At 39.9% G+C, this 25,116-nt stretch overlaps 1 protein-coding gene across 5 annotated transcripts in view; it reads left to right on the top strand.

Moving 5' to 3' along the window:
* The window catches only part of PHF2 (PHD finger protein 2), a 3,400,138-nt gene that overhangs the window by 988,552 nt on the left and 2,386,470 nt on the right, over positions 1 to 25,116 (top strand). For all 5 annotated transcript variants that reach the window (XM_044078128.1, XM_044078127.1, XM_044078125.1 and 2 more), the window contains exon 5: positions 2,206 to 2,366. In XM_044078128.1, coding sequence (XP_043934063.1) covers positions 2,206 to 2,366 — 161 coding nt within the window. The remainder of the gene's footprint in view (positions 1 to 2,205; positions 2,367 to 25,116) is intronic.

Below are 25,116 nucleotides of genomic sequence, written 5' to 3'. Positions count from 1 at the left end.
TCTGGAATATCCTTCGGTTTAATTTCTCCAAGTCTTGACTGTGGTATGGATATATTTCTGAGAAGTGTTTTAGTAGATCCAACTCTATTCTGCAAGGAAGTGTTAAATGACTGACAAACATACTGGAATTTTAGCATGTGCAGCCAATGTAATAAAAGTCACTACTTTAGATTTGATATTAAAATAATACAGTGACTATATCCTTCCTTGAGACCACTTGAACAGCTCATTAGCTGGGAACTCTTTCCCATCCGTTGAGGAACAGATGGAAGAGACAGCATCAGATATGAAAGGTATGTACTTGCCATAAAGATAGCTCTGTGTTATTTGCTTCCATCCTTCCTCAACCTTCCGCCCTCCGTCCCTCTTCCATTTTATGAAAGTTACCTTTTCTTGGTTTCAGTATAACAGTATGGTCTTCTCCCAGAGTGGCATCTTCTTCTCTTTTAGCTCCAGAGATGTAAATATTCAGAGATCTTTTGTGTTTCAGGGGTCTGTTATCTGTCAATCTGATTTGCTCTATCATGAGGTTGTGGGCAAACTCGATCTTTTGAATGTTGGGGATAGGAGGGGATTATGGATAAGAGAAGGAGCCTGAGCTTTGTATCTTAAAGTCTAGAGTGGCCAAAGTTGTATCTGAGGTTGTATCTGAAGACCTATCCATTGAGGAAGGATGGAAACGAATATATATTTGTTGACTGCAGACTGACTGTGGTATGGTCATATTTCTAATTGAGAAGCTTTAGTAGACCCAACTCTATTCTGCATGGAAGTGTTAAGTGACTGACAAACACAGTTGAATTTTAGCATGTGGGATCAATATGATAACAATCACTACTTTATATTTGATATTAAAGTAATACAGTGAATGCAGAAACAGCACAGTGGTGGAACACTGACTTTGATTTTGTAGGAATACCCACTCCCCACAAAGAAATCAGTATTTTAAAATGGGTCTCTCTCTCTCACACACACACACACACACACACACATATATATATATATATATATATTTATATATATATATATATATATATATATTTATATATATATATATATATATATATATATTCACTTTTGGAGATAGGAATGGCTGTACCACCATGTATTAATAGAGACAGAGCTGCAGAAGTAGCTTGGCTAGAAAAAAGGCTGTCCAATTTTGGTGTTTCAAAATCAACAAGAAATTACTTAAGTTATATATGTTTCATTTTTTTTTTTTTTTTTTTTTTTTTTTTTTTTTTTTTGCTTTGGAGGCAGGAAGAGCTGGAGAATGTTTGGCGAATGCAGAATGCAGAACCAATGAGGGGGGAAGGGAGTATAACGAGATACCACATGGTTGTTTTTTAGACTAGTAAGATCCTCATGTATGCTGATAGCACTTTGGCAGTTTTCCCCTGTATAGTAGTAATGGGTAATATGCTTGCAGTAGCATATAGTGTGTTATTTTCATCATTGCTTCATCTTGTTTAGGTTTCTTGAATTTTACCTTTTCTTCATGGAGTTTGTTTGGCATGCTTTCCAAAAAACAGTACATGCTGTTACCTGCTGGAAAGTATCCATTTTATTAGATGAGTGTGTAGACTAATGGTCATACGTATCCTTGTGGAATGGTACTGAACACTCTTCAGTTGTAGCAGTCTGCCATTAGCTACATCTTTGTGGCTTTAGACCAGTTCGTAGTTGGTGACAGCAGACTGTGCTAAAATCCTATGCTTTCATGTCTGAAGACTTTTCATGTAGCCATTCCATTTTGCAGTTCCCTTGCAAATCAGGCAACATATCAGTGTAAGCTGTGATATCTGTATGTCACATATAAATGTATTCATTCTGGTGTAAAAATAATTGAATTGTTGTGATGCCTTTCGTATGTAGTGCCTTGTAGCTATGAATGTAGCTTTTGATTTTGAAGCTGTTTTAATGTTAGTATATAGTCAAGTACACCAGAAAAATTGTCTAGGATATTATGAGACATATGGCTTGTGGGAAATAGTTTCCTATCTGTGTAACTATTGTTATTATTATTATTATTATTATTATCATTATCATTTTCAGAGCAGTTCTATCACAGATTAGTTGGATTGTTAAACACTTTACAAATCATGTGTTCAGTAACTTGCACTTTAACAGATTACCTTAATTATTTACATCAATAATAGTCCATATTTTCTTTTTTCTACAGTTGACTTTTTTATTTTCTTCTAGTGCTGATGAAATAGTTGTGAAACTAAATGGATGCCAACTGACTGAAGAATATTTAGAAGAGAACGGATTCACAGTGCCAATTTTGATTCCAAAAAAAGATGGGCTGGAGATGAGTGTACCTGCACCAACATTTTATGTTAGTGATGTTGAAAATTATGTTGGTATGTATATTTATTGATTTTTATACATTTTATAATATTCCCAACGTCACCATTTAATCTTATTGAAGTACTGGCCATGAAGTGAAATCCAAAATCAAATTTTGGAAAGGGCATGGCCTTTATTGCACAGACAATAAAATACATAATTAAATGTGGAGAATGTTTGTACTAAATACAGTAAAGCAGAAATGTATTCTGATCTTTATTAGAAAACAAACATTTTTGTGGCTTACTTTTTACAGAAATATAAAATAACCCACCAACTCATGTTTATATGACTCTCCAAAGTTATGTTCTTGCTTCAGTATGTTGTGCATGTCAGCCATTTGAAGCATATGGGAATAGCTAGTAGGAGAATAGTTATACATTTACTTCAGTGATTATTCATATAATAGTTTGGCGTTCCCATAGAGAAAAGGGATGAAGTAGCACTTAACTTGATGGCTTCAAAATTACTTATGTTGCTTAGAGACCCCTGCAGTACATGGGATAGTTGGATACTTCCATCTGTGCCTTGTCATGTGCATCTTGAGCTGCTGTACTGTAAATGGAGCATCTGTCCATGCACTGGGGTTATAGGGAATGAGTTCTCTGAGGTAGGTAGGTGTTCATCATTAAGATCATTGTTTTTTCTATACTTAATTATATATGTATACATCTGTGCCTGTGTGTGTATGTATAGCAAAACAAAAAAATTCATCAGCCAAGGACCAAAAAGTCGGCATCAGCGTTTATTAAAAAGCAGCTCCAAACACATCCAGACCAGTTTCACTAAAACTTCCTCAGTGAGTAAAATAAGAAGTGCCACTAATCAGGAACATATGTATAACGTCCTACTATTGTCATGTGATACTTCTAAAGTTTAAATATACTCATAAGAATATAAATAAATGTGTGTACCAGAAAAAGTAGAAATACAGCTGAAAATTATATATTGCCGTACAAACCAAAGCTCAAATGAGCATCAATAATAATTTTTGTCTAAATATTTCATAGTTATCTAATGCTTATTCCATGCTATATCCAGTAAATTGCACTTAAAGTAAAATGTAAACAAACATAAAGGGGATAAATATGATTCCGTCCCCCCAAAAAATGTTTAGACATATGACTGGAAATTCTACATTCTCATTCAAACCAGGACTTAAATGGGCACCGCAGAAAAAAATGCAAAATCTTTCCTTCTTATCTAGTACCGGTTGTATACAACAGCCAGTGGGTTGCATTTTGGTTGTAATGTAATCAATACCCATAACAACAAAAGAGGCTCAATTGTGTACTTTTATGTGCTTAAATAATGCAGTATACTCACTTTTACAGTGAGTATCTCTGAGATGGAGACAAATTTGTTCCTTAAAAAGATCTAGGTCCTGCCAACATAGGAGTTACCACAGAAACATCTAGCCAGGTAAACAGCCTTAATAATGTCACATCTAATAGTACCTCAAATATAAAAAAATCTTGGAAGTATTTCTATTGAACAATGATGTACTGAAATGTATATAACGTCAGAAAGAACATCTACTACAAGGTAAATTCCCCAAGAATTTATAAGGACCAGCCAACCTCTTAGCTAACAGTTGCTTCAAATCAAGTCCCCTCTTAAAAGAAAACCTACATGTATTAGGAAGTATATGACAAGGAATGTTTAGCAAACTTGCCCCAGTGAGAATCAATAATGTTTCTGTTGACATTAAAATTACAACCATAATATGACAAACCTTGGAGTAGGAGGTCGCTCTACATTTCTATTTTGAAATGCCAAAAAATCAACTTAAGGGTTAACAGAAATGGCATGTCTAGCAGACATAACTTATTGCATATTGTAACCTCTGTGGGGAAAAAATGTAAGGGTTAAGTTAGTGAGTTAATGTGGAATACACTAAACATGGCCAGAAAATATAGCCATAGAAGAGGGAGAAACAGTTGAGCAAGTTGGCACTGACCCATGTCTATATTTTGAAATGAAGAATGATTTACTCTCTGGGTGAACGAAGACAAAGAAGAAATACTATACCGTTTGCTAGTTCCAGAGCAGTTTACATCACTTGTGATGAAACTGGCACATAGCCATATTGCTGGAGGACACTTAAGCACGGACAAAACCAAATATGAAATTTTAATTAGATTTTAGTAGCCTGGTAATAAAAGAATCATGCACCTTGTGTGCAGTTTGCCAAAAATTTCAAGGCAGCACCACATCCAGAATTCAGAAATCTGCTAATACCTTTTCCTGTTGTTGACATTCTATTTGAGCAGATAGCCATAGGTATTTTAGGCCCATTAGTAATGTTTAGTAATAGCCACCGGTATATTCTGGTAATTGTTGACTATGCTGATAAATTTCCTGAAGCAGTATCCCTCATGAAGCCAGTAGTAACTAAATAGCCAAAGAGCTTGTGTTAATTTTCTCCAGTGAACATTATTTATTTCCAGAGTAATGCACTTGTTCTGCCAGTGTTTTAAAGTAAAACAGTTAAGAACTATAGTGTACCACCCTCAAATTGAAGGGTTAGGGGAGTACTTTAATAAAACTCTGAAGTCTGTGATAAAGAAGATCATAGACTAAGTAAGAAGTGGGATCGGTTACTGCTGTTTGGTGTAAAAGAGGCACCCCAAACTTCCTATAGGATTTACTCTTTTCCAGATATTACATGGCAGACATTCCCATAACTTGTTGGATATATGAGGTGAGATTTGGGAAGAAAAAAAGATCCCATTTAAAAGTGTTATAGCACACTGTAAAGCTTAAAGATATGTTAAAAATTAAAAATTGTTTTGCCATTGCTAAAGGAATATAAGCAAAGGGGTTTTAGTATTAATTCCCTTGAGTTTCAGACATAATATATTTAAGAAAATGCATGGTAATACAAATTATGTTTTTCTTTCAACTTTCTAAGTTTATAACAGCAATATGTAAAATCTGACCCTATATTTGGGCCTTTGTCCCCTCGTTATTTTAGACTTTGTCCAGATTTCTTGCTCTACAGCCTCCTGAGGGAAGATATAAATAGCTTCGCAGCCCCCTCCCCCTCCATAGGAACTGGCACATATATCCATACCTACACCAAAGTACTATGTAAGCATTTATATAGCTGCATGGAATCAGGAATACCAGACAGGACAAATCGTCCTCCTCAAGGAAGAGTAAATCTGTCTGGTGGACATCTACAATAAATAAACTCTGTAATAAAAGGAAATAGTTGCTGTCCAGGACCAAGAAGGATCAGGTGCCTAATTGGAAGCAATCTCTTCTTAACCTGAACAAGCAAGTAAGAGCACTAGTGGAATCCTCCAAGAGCAAACTTCGAGTCCAAACTGGTCACATCTGCTAAAGACAGTCATAAGGCCTTCTTCACATATGTCCGTAATCTCAAGGGAAGCACCGAGATCTACTCAGAACTGGTGGTCAAGGACACCACATATCGCAGAAAAAAATACAGTCCAGGGTAAAGTGCCTCTTACAAGCACACTCAGAAAATAAAAGAAAAAACTTCAGAGGCAACACCACGACAATTGGAGCTGACTGTTTATTGCCTATAAAATAACAAAACAGAACAGACTATTAAAACAAGGCCAGTAAGCGCTTTCACGTTACACTGAACACTTCATCAGACTTCTAAAAACATTATGATTCCTTTCAGTTAAATATACAAAGCATATTAATACCAAACCAATAAAAACAGTCTTCCCATTAAATAATTAGTCAATTAAAATTGCATATCCCAAAGCTTCAGTTAGGCTCTTGCCATAAAGCTACTATCATAAATCTTGACAATAAATGAGTAGTAAAATTGTTATAATAATGCTATAAAATCTATAAAGATTATCAACTACAAATACTAACAATATAACTATATAAGTATAAAGAATACATACATAAATATATATGTATGTATATATATATATATATATATATATATATATATATATATATATATATATATATATACACACACATGTATGTGTATATATATATACACATGTATGTGTATATATATATATATATATACATATATTTATATATATATATATATATATATATATATATATATATATATATATATATATATATATATATATATATATGTATGTATGTGTGTGTGTATATATATATGTATGTATGTGTGTGTGTATATATATATATATATATATATATATATATATATATATACATATATATATATATATATATCTTTGAAACAATATATAAAAACATATCTCTGTGCTTGTGCCTATGTATGTATCTAAGTGAAGAACATAAGTAAAATATATGTGGTATAAAATATAGTACTTATACTCCTATTTGTTTTTCACTTCATGATGTATTCACTAGTCTAACCATATTCTAAGCAGTATTAAAGTCTAAATAGAAATGCTATAATGACACTTGATCTCCTCCATCTCAGTAGCACTCAAATGCGGTGCTGACATCACAGGAAGAGAAGTTTCTGATTGGGATTGGTCAGAGGAGGTGGGTTGGGTTGACTCTCTGCCTCTCATTGTTTCACGAGGCCACGAAAACACATTTCCTTTTTGAAAATCAGCAAAGTCCTTTTCAAGTTTCTTTTTCTTCATCTGCATTAATTTATTGTCTAATAATCCCTGAAATGCAGCTCCTTTTATATAGGTAAAACAAATAGAACATTGAGAGAACGTGTAAGGGAGCATGTTTATGCAATCAATAAAGAAGATGAAGGGAATGCTCTAGCCAAACACATCATACATACAGATACTACACATAAATTTCATTTCACGGCCATAGAATTAATAAATCAGACAGCTAGATTAGATGGCATTAGGAATCATACTGAGAAGCAGGAAGCTCATTGGATACTCAGGTTACAAGCAGACAGAACACATGGCCTTAATGTCAGGGTTTCTTTGAAACCCTTCTTAAAAGATAGACCACTTGCTCACTAGAAGCTTTCAAGTGTCATTGTAGTGTTTCTGTTTAGACTTTAATACTGCTTAGAATGTGGTTAGACTAGTGAATACATCATGAAGTGAGAAACAAATATAAGTACTATATTTTATACCATATATATTTTACTTATGTTCACTTGGATACATACGTATGCACAATCACATTGATATGTTTGTATATATTCTTTCAAATATTTATATATATATATATATATATATATATATATATATATATGTATGTACTCTTTATACTTATATAGTTATATTGTTACTATTTGAAGTTGATAATCTTTATAGATTTTATAGCATTATTATAACAATTTTACTACTCATTTATTGTCAGGATTTATAACAGTAGCTTCATGGCAAGAACCTAACTGAAGCTTTGGGATATGCAATTTTAATTGACTAATTATTTAATAGGAAGAGTGTTTTTATTGGTTTGGTATTAATATGCTTTGTATATTTAACTGAAAGGAATCATAATGTTTTTAGAAGTCTGATGAAGCGTTCAGTGTAACGTGAAAGCGTTTACTGGCCTTGTTTTAATAGTCTGTTCTGTTTTGTTATTTTATATGCAATAAACGGTCGGCTCTGATTGTCGTGGTATTGCCTCTGATTTTTTTTCTTTCAAGGATACTACATACACAAACGATGTCCTTCAAGAATGCAACTGCAGTCATAACATATGGGTTGTCCTGCCTCAGGCAGCCCTCTGTCGGCCGAATTCCAAAGTCTGGGTCCGGTGGCGCCTCCTCTCCGACGTCACAATGGCTGGAGTATAAAGGCATCGGCCGACGCCATCTTCTTCAGTCTTTCTTGCCGTGCGGTGCCCGAAGCAGAAGCAGTTCGCAAGTGCCGGTCGGTCAGCTCCTGTGTTTTCAGTACCGAAGTCATCTAAAAGCTAAGTACCCCGTTGGGGAACATTTATTCTTGCCTCAGCCGATGTCAGAACAAATTGAGAAAGTTAATAATTGTTTGTCTTGTGGTAAACAAATACCTCATAAGGACTTCCATTCTCTCTGCCTTCCCTGCCTGGGCCCAGCCCACGACGTCTCGGCCTGTGCTGCCTGTGCCTGCTTTAATAAGCGCACTCTCAGGCGCCGGGCAGAATTCGCCGAGGACTTCTTCGGTGAATCTTTCGCGTATATCATGCCGTCAGATCAACTGACAACCCAATCTACTAAAAAACGCAAGGACCGGGACCGACATCCTCGGCCCACGTCCACTACCGATGTTTCTCCTAAACCCTTACTAGCGCTCCGGCTCCTTCGGAAGTGGTAAATCTACCGCTCCAGGCCGACGACACAGCGCTAACACGACCTTCGGTCTCGGAGACCTCTCCGGTGCCGGTTGTTGATTTTCCTCCGGAAACCGAAGTTCTAGATCTACCTGACACCATTCCTGTGGACAAGGTAACGCCTGCACTTGGGGCTGCTAGGCCTGCTGTTTCCATGTCCATCAAGGCCTTTGCACGTGCTAAGGCCGCCAGTCAGGCCACGGCCCATCCTAAACCTGCCCAGGCCCCTTCCTCGGATAAGCAGATCATGTCTCTGGCTGCAGATCTTATTTCCCTTATCAGGGGGTCTCAGCCTCATCCGGACAGGGGTTCTCAGCCACCTGCAGAGAAAAGGCCTAGAACTGAGCAGGCGGACGACCTCTCCTCGGATGAAGCCTTTGGGGATTCTGAGCACTCTGACACTCAAGAAGAACCCTTCCAGGCCTACGAGGACTCTGATGCTGAGGAATCTATTCCCTCTGCCTTCCCTCCAGAGGATTTCTCATTTGGAGAAGTTCTGCATTCCATGAGGGAACATTTTCAATGGCAGGGTCAGGAATTCTCTGACTCCAGGAAAAGGCTTCGTACTTTCCTCAAGCTCCCCCAGCACAGACCTCTGGCTATCCCTCCAGTTATGGATGTTTTGGATGATGTTTTCTCTGACTCCAGTGCCAACCCTGACTCTCTTCCTCCTGCTCCTGTCAAGCCGGACAGATATTATAGGGTCCCTGACACTCACAAGCACCTTTTTAAGGCCCACTCTGTGGATCTAGAAACTATTTCACAGGGCCCCAAGGGAGTGGCTTCCTCCTCTGCCAAAAACCCACTGCCAGCTGACAGAGAAGCAAGGTCCTTGGAGAGATGGGGTAAAAAAGTATACACCTCTACTACCCTAGCCATGAGGTCTCTTAACTGCCTTTTTCACATGTTTCAGTACCAAGATTTTCTCCTGGATGATTTACAGAAAAAGGTAGCCTCTTCTGAGCCTATTGATAAAAAGGCACTGCAGGATCATATACATAGCACTCAGCAGGTTAATAACCATTTTCTGCAGTGTGGTTATGATGCACTGGAAGCTTCATGTAGGGCAGCTATGACTGGGGCTGTAATACGTAGACATGCTTGGTTGAAGGATCAATCTTTGCCTGACCATGTTAAAGTAAAGTTACTGGATGCACCTTTGGAGAAACGAAAGCTTTTTGGTGCTACTGCACAAGATGTATTGAAATCCATAGAGGAAAAAGCAAAGTCAGTACAGACAGTAAAGGATTTCCTTCAGGTTCAGCCACCCAGATTCAGCAGAAACTGGCCCTCAAAGAATTGGTCCTTCCCCGGTTTTGACAAGTTTCAAAGGGGAAAAAGCAGACGAGCCAGGGGTAGAGGACAACACCGAGGATCTTACAGAGGCCGCCAATGGCAACCTCCAAATCAAAGAAGTGGCGCAGACAGTTCAGCTGCACCACAGGGGCAATCACAATGACTTCACTTTCGTACCGCCTACAAAGGTTCAAAGAGAAGCACCTTTGGGCGGAAAATTAGCCTTATTCTCACAAAACTGGCTTATCTTAACCAAAGACAATTGGATTCTGGATTTGATAAACAAAGGCTACAGATTCCAGTTCCACACATTACCAATAAGACAAGGCATGCCAAACCTGCCACATCATCAAAGGGCAGAGGCATTCTCTCAAGTTTCCAAGCTATTAAGTATAAAAGCAATAGAAAGGGTTCCTACTCAGGAGCAAGGCCAGGGATTTTATTCAAGACTGTTACTTGTTCCAAGAAAAGAAAACAAATGGAAACCCATACTGGACTTGTCAAATCTAAACACTTTCCTCATTGTGCCAAAGTTCAAAATGCTGACGTTGCAGCAGCTTCTTCCCATGTTGGGCAAGGGGTCTTGGCTGGTCACTCTGGACCTCAAGGAGGCATACCTGCATGTCCCAATCAGACAAAGCTGCAGAAGATACCTCAGATTTCTTGCAGGAACAGAGCATTATCTATTCTCAGCATTGCCGTTTGGCTTGTCTACTGCGCCCAGAGTGTTCACGAAATGCCTGGCATCAGTAGTGGCACACTGCAGACAGCAGGGGATTCAAATATACCCCTACTTGGACGACTGCCTCATACAAGCAGACAACAAACAAACCTTAAAAGGGAATTTGGACTATGTCATGCATCGCCTTGGGATACACAGTCAACATTCAAAAGTCAAAATTACTACCATCCCAACAGATTACATTCCTAGGAGCCAAACTGGACACGGAAACACAAATGGCCTACCTCACAGAGGAAAAACAGCAGCATTTACCAGAGTACTTCAAAGGCCTAGCAAGGCTTTCCCAGCTGACTGCAAGGAAAATCCTGCAGGCCCTTGGTTTCATGGCATCTTGTATTCTTCTGATACCTTTGGCAAGACTTCATATGAGAAAGCTGCAATGGTATTTAAAAAACATATGGTCTCAACACAGCAACAGCCTAGAGGACATAATCCCACTTATCCCATGCCTGCAGAAGGAATTTCTATGGTGGGCTCAAGCCAGTCAACTAAACAAAGGCATGTCTTTCAACAGACCTCAAGCAGGCCAAATGATCACAACAGACGCCTCAGACCATGGATGAGGGGGGGAGATGGAGGGCAGATGCATTCAAGGTCTATGGACGCCAAAGGAAAGACATCTGCACATAAATCAAAAGGAGATGTTGGCAGTGATACATGCCATCGAGACTTTCGAAAAATCACTACAAGAAGGACATTTGCTAATAAGGACAGACAACACCACTGTCATGTGGTACATAAACAAGCAGGGAGGCACTCATTCTTATCCCTCTGCAGACTAACAATGCTTCTCTGGGAAAAATCCCTGAGCCTGAAGATACACTTACAATCCCAGTTTGTACCAGGCAAGTACAATGTACTGGCGGACAATCTGAGCAGAAACTTCATGGATCCACACGAATGGATGTTGCACCCTCACATTTTCTCTCAACTGACAAGGACATGGGGAATACCGGACGTAGATCTTTTTGCTTCCCACCTAAATCATCACCTGGAAAAGTTCTGCACAAGGACTCATCACCCTCTAGCTTGGAAAACAGATGCTCTCTCCTTCAGCTGGAATTCTCTAAAAATTTATGCATTCCCTCCTCTGCCTCTGCTGACCAAGGTGATACTGAAAATAAAGGCAGAACAACCAACAGGCATCTTGATAGCGCCAGACTGGCCAAGGCAACACTGGTACCCACTGCTATTGACCATAACTCGGACCAAACCATGGCCTCTGACCCTATGGCCCCTGCTCCTAACGCAACACAATTACAGGACTGTACATCAAGACCTGAAAACATTGCATCTGACAGCCTGGAGACTTCGATGACTTCAACACCTAACTCTCTTTCCAAATCTGTTCAAGAGATCTTGCTGGAAGCACGCAGACCTTCCACCAGAAAAACCTATTCAGCCAAGTGGAAAAGATTCAGCATCTGGAATGCCAAAAAGGGTCAGGACACAGAACTACTGAGTATTCCTCAGATATTGGAATACTTGGCAGAACTGTTTCATACTGGACTCTCATACTCCTCAATAAAGATTCATGCCTCAGCAATCTCAGCAAAATACAACTGTGACCCTCCAGTGTTTTCGCATCCTCTGCTAAGACAGCTTTTAAGAGGGATAAAGAATATCAAACCTCCCAGAAAACAGCCAGTACCTGCATGGGACCTCAACTACGTGTTGGAAAAACTAACTCTTCCTCCCTTTGAGCCAGCAGCATCCTCAGAAATGCAATTTCTTTCATGGAAGACGGCCTTCTTATTGGCAGTCACTTCTGCAAGAAGAGTTTCGGAGATACAGGCACTCATGGCAGTGCCCCCCTTCCTCATTTTTCATCAAGACAGAGTCTCCCTAAGAACCAATCCTACATTCATGCCAAAAGTTATTTCCAGGGTGTCTCTAAATCAAGCTATTCATCTGCCTACATTCTTCCCCAATCCTCAAAATAGGGGAAAAACTACTGCATACTTTGGACATACACAGACAACTACGCTACTACTTGGACAGAACTAAGGCCACCAGAAAGTCTGACCAGCTGTTTGTAGCTTATGCTGCTGGAGTACAGGGGAAGGCAATCTCCAAACAAACAATTTCAAAATGGATTGGACATTGCATCAGATTTTGCTATTCTTTTCATGGAAAAGGTGTGCCAGCCAATATTAGGCCACACTCCACCAGAGCTATAGCCACTTCCACAGCTTTCCTAAGAGGAGTGGCAACAAAGGACATTTTAGAGGCTGCTACATGGAGCTCCGTGCATACATTTACCAAGCACTACCACCTGCCATTATACTCCAGATCCTGAGCAGGCTTTGCTTCGGCAGTCCTGCAGGGGATTATACCTACACCATCCTTATCATAGATCCTTCCACCCCCAGCTTGGCTATGGTATTCAACCCATATGTTATGACTGCAGTTGCATTCTTGAAGGACATAGTACAGTTTTGTACCTACCATAAATGTAGATGTCCGATAGATATGCAACTGCAGTCGGATTTTCCCACCCTCCTACCCCTCTGTATCCTTCTTTTTGGGTCACTACCCCTATTCCCTTCAGCTGGGGGTATCTCCTGTGGTGTATCTGTTTATTACTGTTGTGCATGCTTGGGATTATTTTTTATCCATTTACAAAATTTAGCCTTCCTAAGTGGGCACCTGACATCTGGGGCAAGAAACACTGAAGAAGATGGCGTCAGTCGGTGCCTTTATACTCCAGCCGTTGTGACATCGGAGAGGAGGCGACACCGGCCGACGCCGGACCCAGACTTTGGAATTCGGCCGACCGAGGGCTGCCTGAGGCAGGACAACCCATATGTTATGACTGCAGTTGCATATCTATCGGACATCTACATTTATGGTAGGTACAAAACTGTACTTTGTAGATATAGTCAACCTGCTGACAGACAGATTCAGTGAAAACTTCACTCCTCTGTTCCCCCATCAGCAAAACAGGACACCACCAGTACCTGCCCCCTTTCCTTATCTCTAAGTAGCAAGCCATGACTGCCATCTCAAAGGCAAGAAATACAGCCTCTGTGGGACCAGATAACATCCCAGGATGTATCCTTCATGAACTCAGGCAGGAACTTGCAGCACCATTAGGCACCCTATTCAACCAAAGCCTGAGTACCGGCTTCATCCCAGCCAAATGGAGGATAGCTACTGTCATCCATTTGCACAAAGGTGGAGCGTCCACCAATCCAGGAAATTATAGATGCATCAACCTAACTAGCCTGATCTGCAAGGCCATGGAGCAGATTATCTTGGACCTCATTAACGAGGACATTGGCAACCTCCAGACACTTGATCCCACACAGTTTGGTTTTGTCAAGTGGAGGTCATGCCTGTTAAATTTGGTCGACTTCTTTGAGACAGTCAGCAAGGCCATAGACAAGGGGAAGACGGTGCACACCACCTTCCTAGACCTGGCCAAAGCCTTCAATACTGTTCCCTACTCAGGTTTAATAGATAAACTCTCTCAAGTACCAGATGGGTAGCAAACTGGCTTACTGATAGAACCCACCTACTCAAAATAGGGGAAGCTACCTCAGGTAGTAGACCCGTAACAAGCGGTGTACTCCAGGGATCGGTCTTGGGGCCTCTGCTGTTTGAGATATACTTCTTGGAGGTGCAGGCCAAATCTAGTGGGCTATGGCTGACCAAGTTTTCAGATGACTGCAAGCTGGGTGATGTCATCAATTCTCCTAGTGATGTGGATATCCTCTAAGAGGGTCTCATCCAAACAACTGACTGGTGCCAAAACATGGCTTCAAACTGAATGCCAAAAAATGCATCATCATCCCTTTTGGGGAGAGTGACGTCCCTACAATTATCACATTGATAATAAGGTACTAACCACGCAGTCAGTCGTTAGGGACTTGGACACCCAGGTTGATAGCAATCTGACTTTTGACCACCATATTGCCTCCGTTGTATGGAAAGCTTTCTAGATGGCCCACATTATTAGTAAGGGTGTCTCATCCAGGCACAAGGTGGTCATAACATCCCTGTATTCTTCCCTTATAAGACCCTTTATTGAGTACAATGCCTCTTTCGACATATACCTCACAAAGCACATGCAGCAGCTGGAGAGACCACAGAGGTTCCTCACCAGGAGAATCCAGAGCCTCAGACATCTTCCCTACACAGATAGGCTAAAACCCTGTCCCTCTACTCAGTCTCCTACAGACTCCTCAGAGATGACCTCTGTCTGGCATGCAAAGCAATATCACACCCTGTCCTGATGGGACTGTTGCATATCCACAAGTCAAGCTACACTCGAGTAACCCGCATACTCAACCTCAACCTGGTCTGTAACACCAACAGGACTCGTTGGCAGGACAGATTTGTGTCCCAGAGACTCCCCCTTTTGTGGAATAGACTCCCTCTCCACGTAAACCAAAGTACCTCATTAAACCTTTTTAAGCGCAACTTGGATAACTGGATGGGAAACAGAAAATACACCCCTGGGATTTGACCTGTGTCCCTGCTGGGCAGTGGCATAGGGTGCTGACTTGTTGGAACATGGGCTAAATTCTTGGCTAGGCTTGTAAGGGTCTCAGGGCCAATAGCCTAGTAACTTCCTATGAGCCTATGATCTAAGAGGTTGAGTGATATGGAGTAAACATATTTAACAATAATATGGTATCAGGAAACTTATTCTCTGCATTTCAGGTCAATTAAATTATCTAAAACTCATTAGCAAGAAGTAAAATAGATTTCACTGAGGTTGCAAGGCAAAAAGAAATTTAAAGAAGGTAATCAGGTATCCTTCATAGGGGATGTCTGCAACAACCAGCTCACCAATCCACAGGACATCAAAGGCAGATGGAACAAGTACTTCCAGCAGCATTTGAATGAAGAGAACCCCACAGAAGCTGTACTGTCCCAGACACAGCCTATGATGAAAGAAGTGGAGCCAACCATTGAAAAAATAAGACCACTAAGGAAAATGTATTTTTATTCCATTTATTTATTTATTTTACATTTGTTGACTGGGATAGTCCGTCTGGGTGTGAGCCCATTTTCAGCGGAGGCCCGGAGAGAAAAGCTCCATTAAAACAAGAACAACATTGACAGGTACAGTGTCAGTTTTATATAGAATTTAACAGAAATATCTAGAGACAATAAAGAAAGTACAATATACAATAGACACTTTAGTGAAAAAGAGAAAGTTATTACAATATAGTAAAGTCATATATATATATGTATATATATGTGTATATATAAATATATATGTGTGTGTGTGTGTGTGTGTGTGTGTGTATGTATATATATATATATACATACATATATATATATATATATATATATATATATATATATGTATGTATGTATGTATATGTATATATATATATATATATATATATATATATATATATATATATATATATATATATATATATATATATATGTGTGTGTGTGTGTGTGTGTCTGTATATATATATATATATATATATATAGAGAGAGAGAGAGAGAGAGAGATTTTTTTTGAGGGCAGGGGGCCCATCTTTAGTTGATCATTTGAGTATACTTTAATACGTGTACATATGTATACCCTTACATAAGAAAAGAAATTATCAAATTATTCTCTTATTGTAGGTAGCTGATAGGTGGTATTAACAAGTGGGAGTGGGGTATACATGGAAACTATAAAATTTAGAGGATGAAATTTGATGTGGGCTTAGCCTGGCTTGGTGCAGGAGCAGAGCCAGTTGTTAGTGAGGTGGTCTTTGAGCAGAGTTTTGAATTGGTGTAGGTTGGTAGCATTTAGGATGTGTTGAGGGATTGAGTTCCAAAGTTTAGAAATGTGGTGGGAGAAGAGGGCGTCTCCGACTTTGTTGTTGCTTTTGGATACTTGGAGGAGTGTTTTGTGTGAGGATCGGAGTTGCCGAGTGTTGGCATATGGTTGGAGTAATTGTAGGGCTGGGGTTCTGTTTGGCTGGTATATTAGTTGGTGAGTAAAGACAAGTTGGGTATAGGTTAGTTGTTGTGGGAATTCTAGCCAATTTATTTGTTGTAGGGCAGAGCAGTGGTGGGACCTATATGGGGAGCTAGTGGCAAACTTGGCTATTTTAGTGTAGGCTGATTAAAGTTTGATAAGGTCAGTTTTGTTAAGGTTTGTAAAGATAGGAGAAGCATAGAGAACAGTAGATAAGAGATGAGTCCTGGTGCAGCTTAGTCTAGAATGACTAGTTAGGAAAGGATTAATTCGGTAAAGAGAGCCTAGTTTGATGTGTGTTTTTTTAATGGTTTGAGAGAGGTGTAGGTCGAATTTTAATTTGCTATCAACTGTGACACCTAGTAATTTGGTATGTGAGCTGATGTTTATGATTGTGTTGTTGGAGGAGTGGATTTGAAAAGTGGCTGAGGGATTGGGTGTTTTGGTGGGGAGAAAGAGCATGAGTTTGGTCTTGTTTGGGTTCAGTGAGAGGTTAGTGTTAGTTAGCCAGGATTCTGCTTCTAGGAAGGATTGTTGTGTTATAGCCTGTAGTTGTGTTAGAGAGGGGGCAGAGCATATCAGGGTGGAGTCATCTACATATTGGATGACAGAGGCAAGAGATGTGGATTTATGGAGTTGATTTGTGAAGATGGTAAAAAGTAGGGGACCTAATATGGAGCTTGTGGAACTCCTATGTTAACAGGGAGCAAAGAAGATAACTCCTGTTGCCATCTAACAGCCTGCTGGCATTTGGTTAGATAACTGTGGAACTAAGCTAGGGAAGAATGACTGAGATGTAATGTGGCCAGTTCTGACAGCAGTTTTTGGTGTAAAACTGTGTCAAATGAATGAATGAATGTGAATGTCATGAATGTCAGTTTTAGGCTAACTGCCCTTGTGAGCCATTTTAAGCCTAGCCAATTATCCCTTGTGAGATTCAAACCCTGCACCTTGTGTTTGTAAGGCAAATACTTTAACCATTAGGCCACTCTGCCTTCGAGAGATCTAGAAAGATGGATGAGACATATTTATTCTGATTTTTGTGTTCATTTATTGTGTTAGTAAAACTGAGGAGAGCGATTGTGGTGCTGTGGTGGGGGTGAAAACCATGTTGGGTGTTTGATAGGAGGTTATTGGAGAGAAGGTAGTTTAGAAGCTGGGAGTAAATACATTTTTCTACTATTTTGGAGAGAGGTGAAAGAATGGCAATGGGCTTGTAATTAGTAAGCTTGGTAGAGTTGCCACCTTTATGCAGTGGGGTGATATAGGAGACTTTCCAGATTAGTGGGACATGGTTCTCAGAGATAGAGCGGTTGATAAGGATAGAAATTGGGTAGGCTACGACTTCGGAGGCAGCTTTGAGGAATTCTGATGGGAGGTTGTCAGCAGCTAGGTTGGTGGGCTTGAGCTTACTGAGTATTTTTTTATGGTATGGATTGGGAAGGGGTTAAAGGAGAAGGAGTTTACACCCCCATTGCTGGCTACGGGGATTGTAGTAGTGATGTTTTGGTCATAGTCAATAAGTGAGTGAATTGTGGTTATGAAAAAGGAATTGAAATGTGTTGCGATGTTATCATTTGATGGGGATGTGGTAGGATTGGGGGTGGACATACTACCAGGTTGCAGGAGTTTGTTTATAGTGGCCCAGAGTTTTTGGGGGTTGTTTTTGTTTCTTTGCTGTGCAGTGATGTAGTAGGCTTTTTGTCAGCTTTTCAGATGAGTTCACAGCAGATATAATAAAGATGTTGGGTGGAATAGGATAGAAATAGCTGCAGGGAGTACTCATAGCAGTATGGAGAGAAAGGCATATCCCAGATAACTGGAGAATAAGCATAAACTAGTGCCAGCATTTAAGTCCAAAGGGGATATTCACAAATGTGGATTAATAAAGAGGTTTCAAACTCATATCACACTCCACAAAAGTTTTAGAGAGTGTGATTGATAAACTAATATGCAGTAGTAGAAAGTAAGATGGGAAATGAGCAGTTTGGATTCAGATCAGGATGCAGCACAACTGATCAAACAGTTGCAGTGAGGCAGATAGTTGAGAAGATGCTAGAAATGACAGAATCCAGCTGGACATTCCTAGACTTGGAGAAGGCATATGACAAGGTCCCAATAAAGTTGATTTGGGTAGTCCTGCAGTGGTTTAAAGTCCCAGAAACATTAGTAGAATTAGTGCAGGCTATGTGCAAGTACCCAATGATTCAAGTGTAAACAATGTTCAGTCTCACAGAGGGGTTCTTATTGGGAGGGGATGAGCATCAAGGTTCATCTCTGAGCCCTTGTTGTTCATACTTTTGGTGTACCACATTAGCAAACAGGTCGGAAGGGACAGATCAACAAAGCTTCTTTGTGCAGATGATGTGGTATTACAAGCAGACTCTGAGCAAGAACTTCAGCAAAAGATAGGCAAATTAAATGCAAAACTAAAGTCACATGGGATGTAACTGAGTACAGATAAGACAGTTTTCATGTTAGGAAATGGGAGAAATCAGGAGAAGCTGAGAATTGAGATAGAATGGAAAAGAGTAGAACAGGTTAACAGTGTCAGGTATCTGGAAGAGGTGGTTGAGGAGAAGGGAAGTTGGAATAAGGAGGTCAAAGGTAGAGTCAGAAGGGCTACAGCCAACTGGCACAGGGTGTTAGGGGTAGTGTATGACTGAAGAATGCCAAAGAACCTGAAAAGTAAGGTGTACAAAACAGTGGTGTGACCAATACTACTACTGTATTGTACAGAATCTGGGGCAGTGATGGCAGAGCACTTGAGGAAGATCGAGGTGATGGAGAAGAAGTGCTTGAGATGGCTGGCAGGATGCACACTGTAGGACAGATGAATAAATGAGGATATAAGAGCAGAAGACAAAGTAGTTCCAATTGCAGAAAATGTCAGAGAACAGATTATGGTGGTTTAGGAATGTGCAGAAAAGCAGAAGACAATCTGGTGAAGAAGATATGGGACAACCAGGAAGAAGGCAAGAGGAAGCAAGGGCATCCAGCAATGAGGTGGACGGATTGTGTGAGAGAAAACCTGCAACAGTCAGACATAAGTGTTAAAGAAGGTAGGAGAGTGGAATTGAATTGAAAGAAAGACAGCAACAGTTGACACGACACCTCGACCCCATGTAGAAAATAGGAAAAGGGGGGTTGATTACAATGATTTGCTATTATAGTGTATCATTTGACAAATCTTACAAAAGGCAAGGTGCCTGTCCTATATTCATAGCCAGTCCTGGCCCTGGCTGTAATATACCTTTTATGTGCAGTAGTACATCAGAAATTGGGTTAGGAACCGTGTTATCTCAAGAAGTACATGGTGAGGGTCACACTGTCTGCTACAAAATTAGGGAGTTAAGTAAGGCCATACCATTCTGCCAGAGTGGGAACGCTTCACTATATTAAGTGACCACAACCTTCTCTGCAGTATTACTTATTTGAACAAATCTTCATTCTAGTAACTGGCCATGCATCCCTACAGTGAGTGTATAAGCAATAGGATATGAACACTAAGGTTGGTGAGCCTTGTCATTATAACCTTCTGTTTTACCATAAGGCGTGAATAGCCACTTGAATTTGTATGGGTTATCCTGATCATATAATTAACCCCATTCATTACAGAAGTATGATTTCTATGCTGAGAAGTGGGCTGTTATGACATACTGGGTAATAAGGATGATAATTGTATTTCCTTTTGTAAAGTGCTGCTTTATTGTCAAACTCATTAAAATTCAGTGTTACATTGTCTTACAGATGTGTCATCAAAAATTTAATTACCAGCATCCTATTTTCCACTGAAATTAATATACATTCGGTGAATTCATTGACATAACAAACAGTCACTAAATTCATTGATATACAATCCGTCGAACATATACTGTTAGAAATTCAATGTTCATCATTCCCACTGCCTCAGTGGCATTTTGGGATATCTGCCAAGGTAACCTAGTAGAGCCAGCTTTCAAAGACTCAGACTCCCCTCCCTGTCTCTTTCTGTGACAGTTGGTTGAGCATATCCTGAAAGTGTAGCCTTCAGCTGTCACAGAAAGTGTGTTCAGTCTTTTTCTGCCATCCAAAGAAGAAAGTCCTCTGACTCTTCACAAGATCCAGTGCTGATTTTTCTAGCATACTGCTCAAATAAGCCCCACCTGGGACCCCTGTCTGTCATGTTATTATTAGATTTATTATTCTATTTCTATTTTTATATTAATTTAAAAATATTTATTTTAATATTTTATTTCTGTCAGTATTTATAGTAATTACTGTGGAAGTTTCTGCTTGTAACAGTGTTTATTTGACTTCTGTCTTTGACAAATATTTCTGTAGAAACTTTAAGTATTTATCTCAGAAGTGCAGTGTGTATGTGTGCTTTTAGACACTAGCGGCTGATTCGTGCAATCAATACAGCAAATGAATCACCCCCATCTTTAACTCTGTTATGTTTTCATCTTTTGACAGGAAAATATTGTCGAACTTGGATTTTTTCAGTATTTATACATTATTTACTATAAGTATGACTCTGCTCTGTGTGGTTTTAACATCAGGTCATGATTTTATTGCAGATGAAGTTATTCGAATTTACAGTGGAGATTTTACTCTATTTAAAAAGAAAATGTAATTTTCAGATTGTTTTTGTGATAATAGAACAATATGGCAGAGTTTAGTTGCGTGGGGATATACTAATTACTAAAACCTTTAAGTGCTTTTTGTGATGTTATTCAGTACTGTCACTTTATTATTCTGGCCGGAGTTCTCTCACCTGACTTGATGGATACTAACACTGGTCCCCCCCTTCAAATCCAGTTGCACCTAAACAGTACCCCCCCCCCAAAATATGCCTCACCCTATGGTTAGTGATTCTTTTGGGGACACTTTTAGGCCTACAGACCACTTACATTTCTTTGAGTCTTCCCTCTAGTGTTTCTTTGCTGGCCACTATGGAACAGGGGATAGATACATCTTCTGGGACTTTTCCAGTACCTGCCGCAGGTATGGGAGAACCAAACCCTTTAGGTGTAGGAGATGTTCAGGGTAAGACACCCCTTGCCAGACATAATACTCTGTTCCTTAGATATTTTATCAAGTAATGAAGTTCTTTCTGTTGTTTCAGAGAATGATGAGGAATCTGATGAAGACAGTGGTGAATTTCTAGCTGAGATTGAGTCCAGTCACTCTTAATTTTTCGGAAGTTGAACCAGAGTTTAAATCCAAACAAGTGTTCACTTTTTCTCAGACAATTGCTAGATTTAGTGATGTTTTTACTTGGGAGCAGTCAGGAACTGCCCCAGTGCTAGACAGAATATATGGCCTTATAGAGGATGAGAAACCAAATTCTTTGACTATCCTCTCCCCCTTACTGGCCTTGGAAGATATTTATAAAGCTACCCTCATGATACCAGTATCTATTTCAGCAGTTACCAAAAAGGCTCAGAGAAAATATAGGGTCTCCTCAATTACAACAGATCTCTTTTCTCACTTGACTACTGACCCAGCTATGGTTTCACCATCTGTCTGCTCAAGTAAAAAAAATCCTTTGCTTCATTTAATCCAACTCCCTATGATAAAGAGGGAAATGAATAGATCTTTGTGGCAAAAGGATGTCTCTTTCTTGTAAGGTATTCTTTAGAATGTTAAATTATCAAGGCTGTATGTGGAAATTTATTTTACAGTGTGTATTCAGTTTGGATGATTTTGCTGCATCGTTACTTGCAGAACAAAGGTTTTATATGAATGAAATTGTTTCTAATTTGGCTAAGGTTTCGAAACATGCTTTGTGAGATGTGCTTAAATGTGCAGATACAGTCTTGAGAAATACTGCTTCTGTTGTATTAAGGCTGTTTGATTACATAATCAGAACTTCTCTAATGATTTAAAAAACAAAATTTCAAATGCACCTTTAAGTTTTGAATTGGGGTTTGGGACCACTGTTACACAGATTCTCAAACACTGGGATGATAGAGGCAAATTAATGCATGGGGTATCTAGGATGTTTCATGTACCCAGGTTCTCCTCAAACAAGGCATCTTCCTTCAAGGGGCACAACAAACAACAATCCCAGCCAAACAACAGTCAGGGATCCAAAAGGAAATGGCAGGAGGATAATTCTTTGAAACCAAACAAGAGGGTTTTTTTTTTTTTTAAAACAAATCACTTCCCTTCAAAGGAATGGCTATGCCTAGTCACAGAGTACTCCTAACCCCTTTCTCCTTCGCCTTGTTCTGTCTCTCTCTCTCTCTCTCTCTCTCTCAGCCCTGCAATCTATCCTCAAATTGCCTCAGACAAATGGGTTCTGAGAATAATTTGGAAAGGATAAACTTGGCAGTGGATAGAAAATCTCCCCTTTTCAGGGGAATTTACCCACACCCACCAAACCAGATAGAGCCGTTTCCTCCAGTACATCATCACATGGTAAAAACAGGTCAAAGAACCAGTGCCTGTGATGCACAAAGGCAAAGGATTTTACTTCAGAATCTTTTTTGGTACCAAAAAATGAGCCCTCCTGGAGACTTATCCTAGATTTGTCCTTTCTAAACATCTTTGTAAAAGTTCTGAAATTCAAAATGTTCACCTTACAGTCAGTCCTAGCATTGCTTCCATATCTCTGGTTCATGGTGACTCTAGATCTCAAAAATGCTTATCATATTCATATTGCTCCCAGTTTCATGAAATGTTTGAGATTTGCTGGTCTGGCTTACATTGCAAGTTTTCTGCATTACCCTTTGGGCTATCTACTGCACCTCGAGTGTTTTCAAATGAAATAAAAAAAAAAAAAAAAAAAAAAGTGTCTGGCTCCAATGGTTGCCTGTTGCACAACCCTAGGCATCCACATTTTTCCTTATTTAAATGGCTTGCTGATCTGTGCAGATTCTGTATCAAGGTGCTTGGAGTCCTTAAACAAAGTCATATACCTCCTTTCCCACTTGGGCTTCAAACTGAACTTTCAAAAGTCCTTCCTCACACCCTCTTAATTAATTATTTTCCCTAGTATGTAAGGTAGATACAGTAAAAAGGATGAACTTCCTGCCAGAAGACAAAGTTTTGATTTATCAGCACATTTTCATGAATTTCTGTCTCCTAGACTCGGCCTAAGCAAGAGAGTGCCTGAAAATTGTTCGCCTCAGTGCATCAATGATCTTCATGATGCCACTAACCAGACTACATGGGAGAAAAATTCAGTGGTACTTGAAGAATTGTAGGACCCTGCACCTTCATCCGTTGGATTTCCAGACGTTGGTACTGGAATTTGTTAAACAACTGCAGTGGTGGAGGAATCAACTGTCTGTGAATCCAGGACTCCTTCTCTTTCTTCAGACCCCAGTCCAGGCTGCCAAGACTGACCCTTGAGATTTTCTTGGGGAGCAGTGGCAGGGGGTGTCCAACTGCAAGGCATGTGGGGTCGTCAGGACATTCCGAAATACTTAATGTAAAAGAGATGTTTGCAGTGATTGATGTCTTAAAAGTTATTCACCACTTATGGACTCAGGGTCCTCTTCTAGTGATCCCAGACAACACTGTCGTGATGTGGTGCCTGAACAAGCAAGGGAATAAAAGGACATACCCTCTTTGCCAGTGGCAGTGATGGCCTGGGACCTGGCTCTACAGATTTCTCTCACTCTTCAGGCCTTTTATATTCCTCTATGCAAAACACAGTGGCAGACAGACTAAGTAGATCCTGGACAGACCCTCCTGAGTAGAAGATTAATTTAGAGGTCCTTCAGCACTTAATTCAGCTGTGGGGAAAACTTCAGGTAGATCAGTTCACCTCCTCTCAAAAGAGACAGCTGAAAAAATAATGTTAAATTGTCAATCTCGCCTTCATTCTTGCTTGATGGGTTCGGAGCCGATCCCTCGGCTCCGACTCGGCACTTGCTAAGCTCGAGAGTCACTTTTACCAGCTCGAGGCAGCCCCATATCCCATGATGCAAGGCGGTAAGTACCCAGATCTCGTTTGCCGCTTCGCTTATGAGGTCCTTCTTTTACCAGCTCCTGGTAAGTGATTCACTACTTTGATATTTTAGCCCCTTTTTGCTAAAAACCCTTTAATTTTTAGTTTTAAGTTAATTATATAGATTTTCTGACAGAAAATTCCCTGTCTCTACTAATTTTTTTAGTCAAACTTTACTCATCCCATCCCCCCCCCCTGTTAGGGTGTGTGTGTGTGTTTTTTTCTAGTAATACCTTTTGGTATTTTATTTAATTTAATTCTTTGACTGGTGTGTGTGTGTGTTGTGAAACACCATGTCAAAGGAGAGGGTCTCAGGCTTTAAGAAGTATGACTCGTGCTGTCAGAAGATGTCTCTGACAGACGGTCACACTTCTTGCCTGTATTGCCTGGGGCCTCTTCACCTGCAGGACTCCTGTGCTATTTGTCATTCCTTCAGCCAGAGAGTCCTGCAGGAAAGACGAAACAAGCTGATACTTAGGGGCCTTCTTGCCGGAGGGCTCTCCGGCTAAGTCGGCTCCATCTAAATCAGCCAAATCTTCCAAGGCCCAGGCTTCTGTGTCTAAGCCTGCGGCCTCGGCTCCGACTCGTTCTGAGTCGAGATCGGCTCCG

Source organism: Protopterus annectens, chromosome 7.part0 (assembly GCF_019279795.1).
Source record: "Protopterus annectens isolate FY-2018-M chromosome 7.part0, PAN1.0, whole genome shotgun sequence".
Lineage (NCBI taxonomy): Eukaryota > Metazoa > Chordata > Ceratodontiformes > Protopteridae > Protopterus > Protopterus annectens.
The sequence above is the reverse complement of the archived record's forward strand: the minus strand, read 5'-3'. Positions and strand labels throughout refer to the sequence as shown.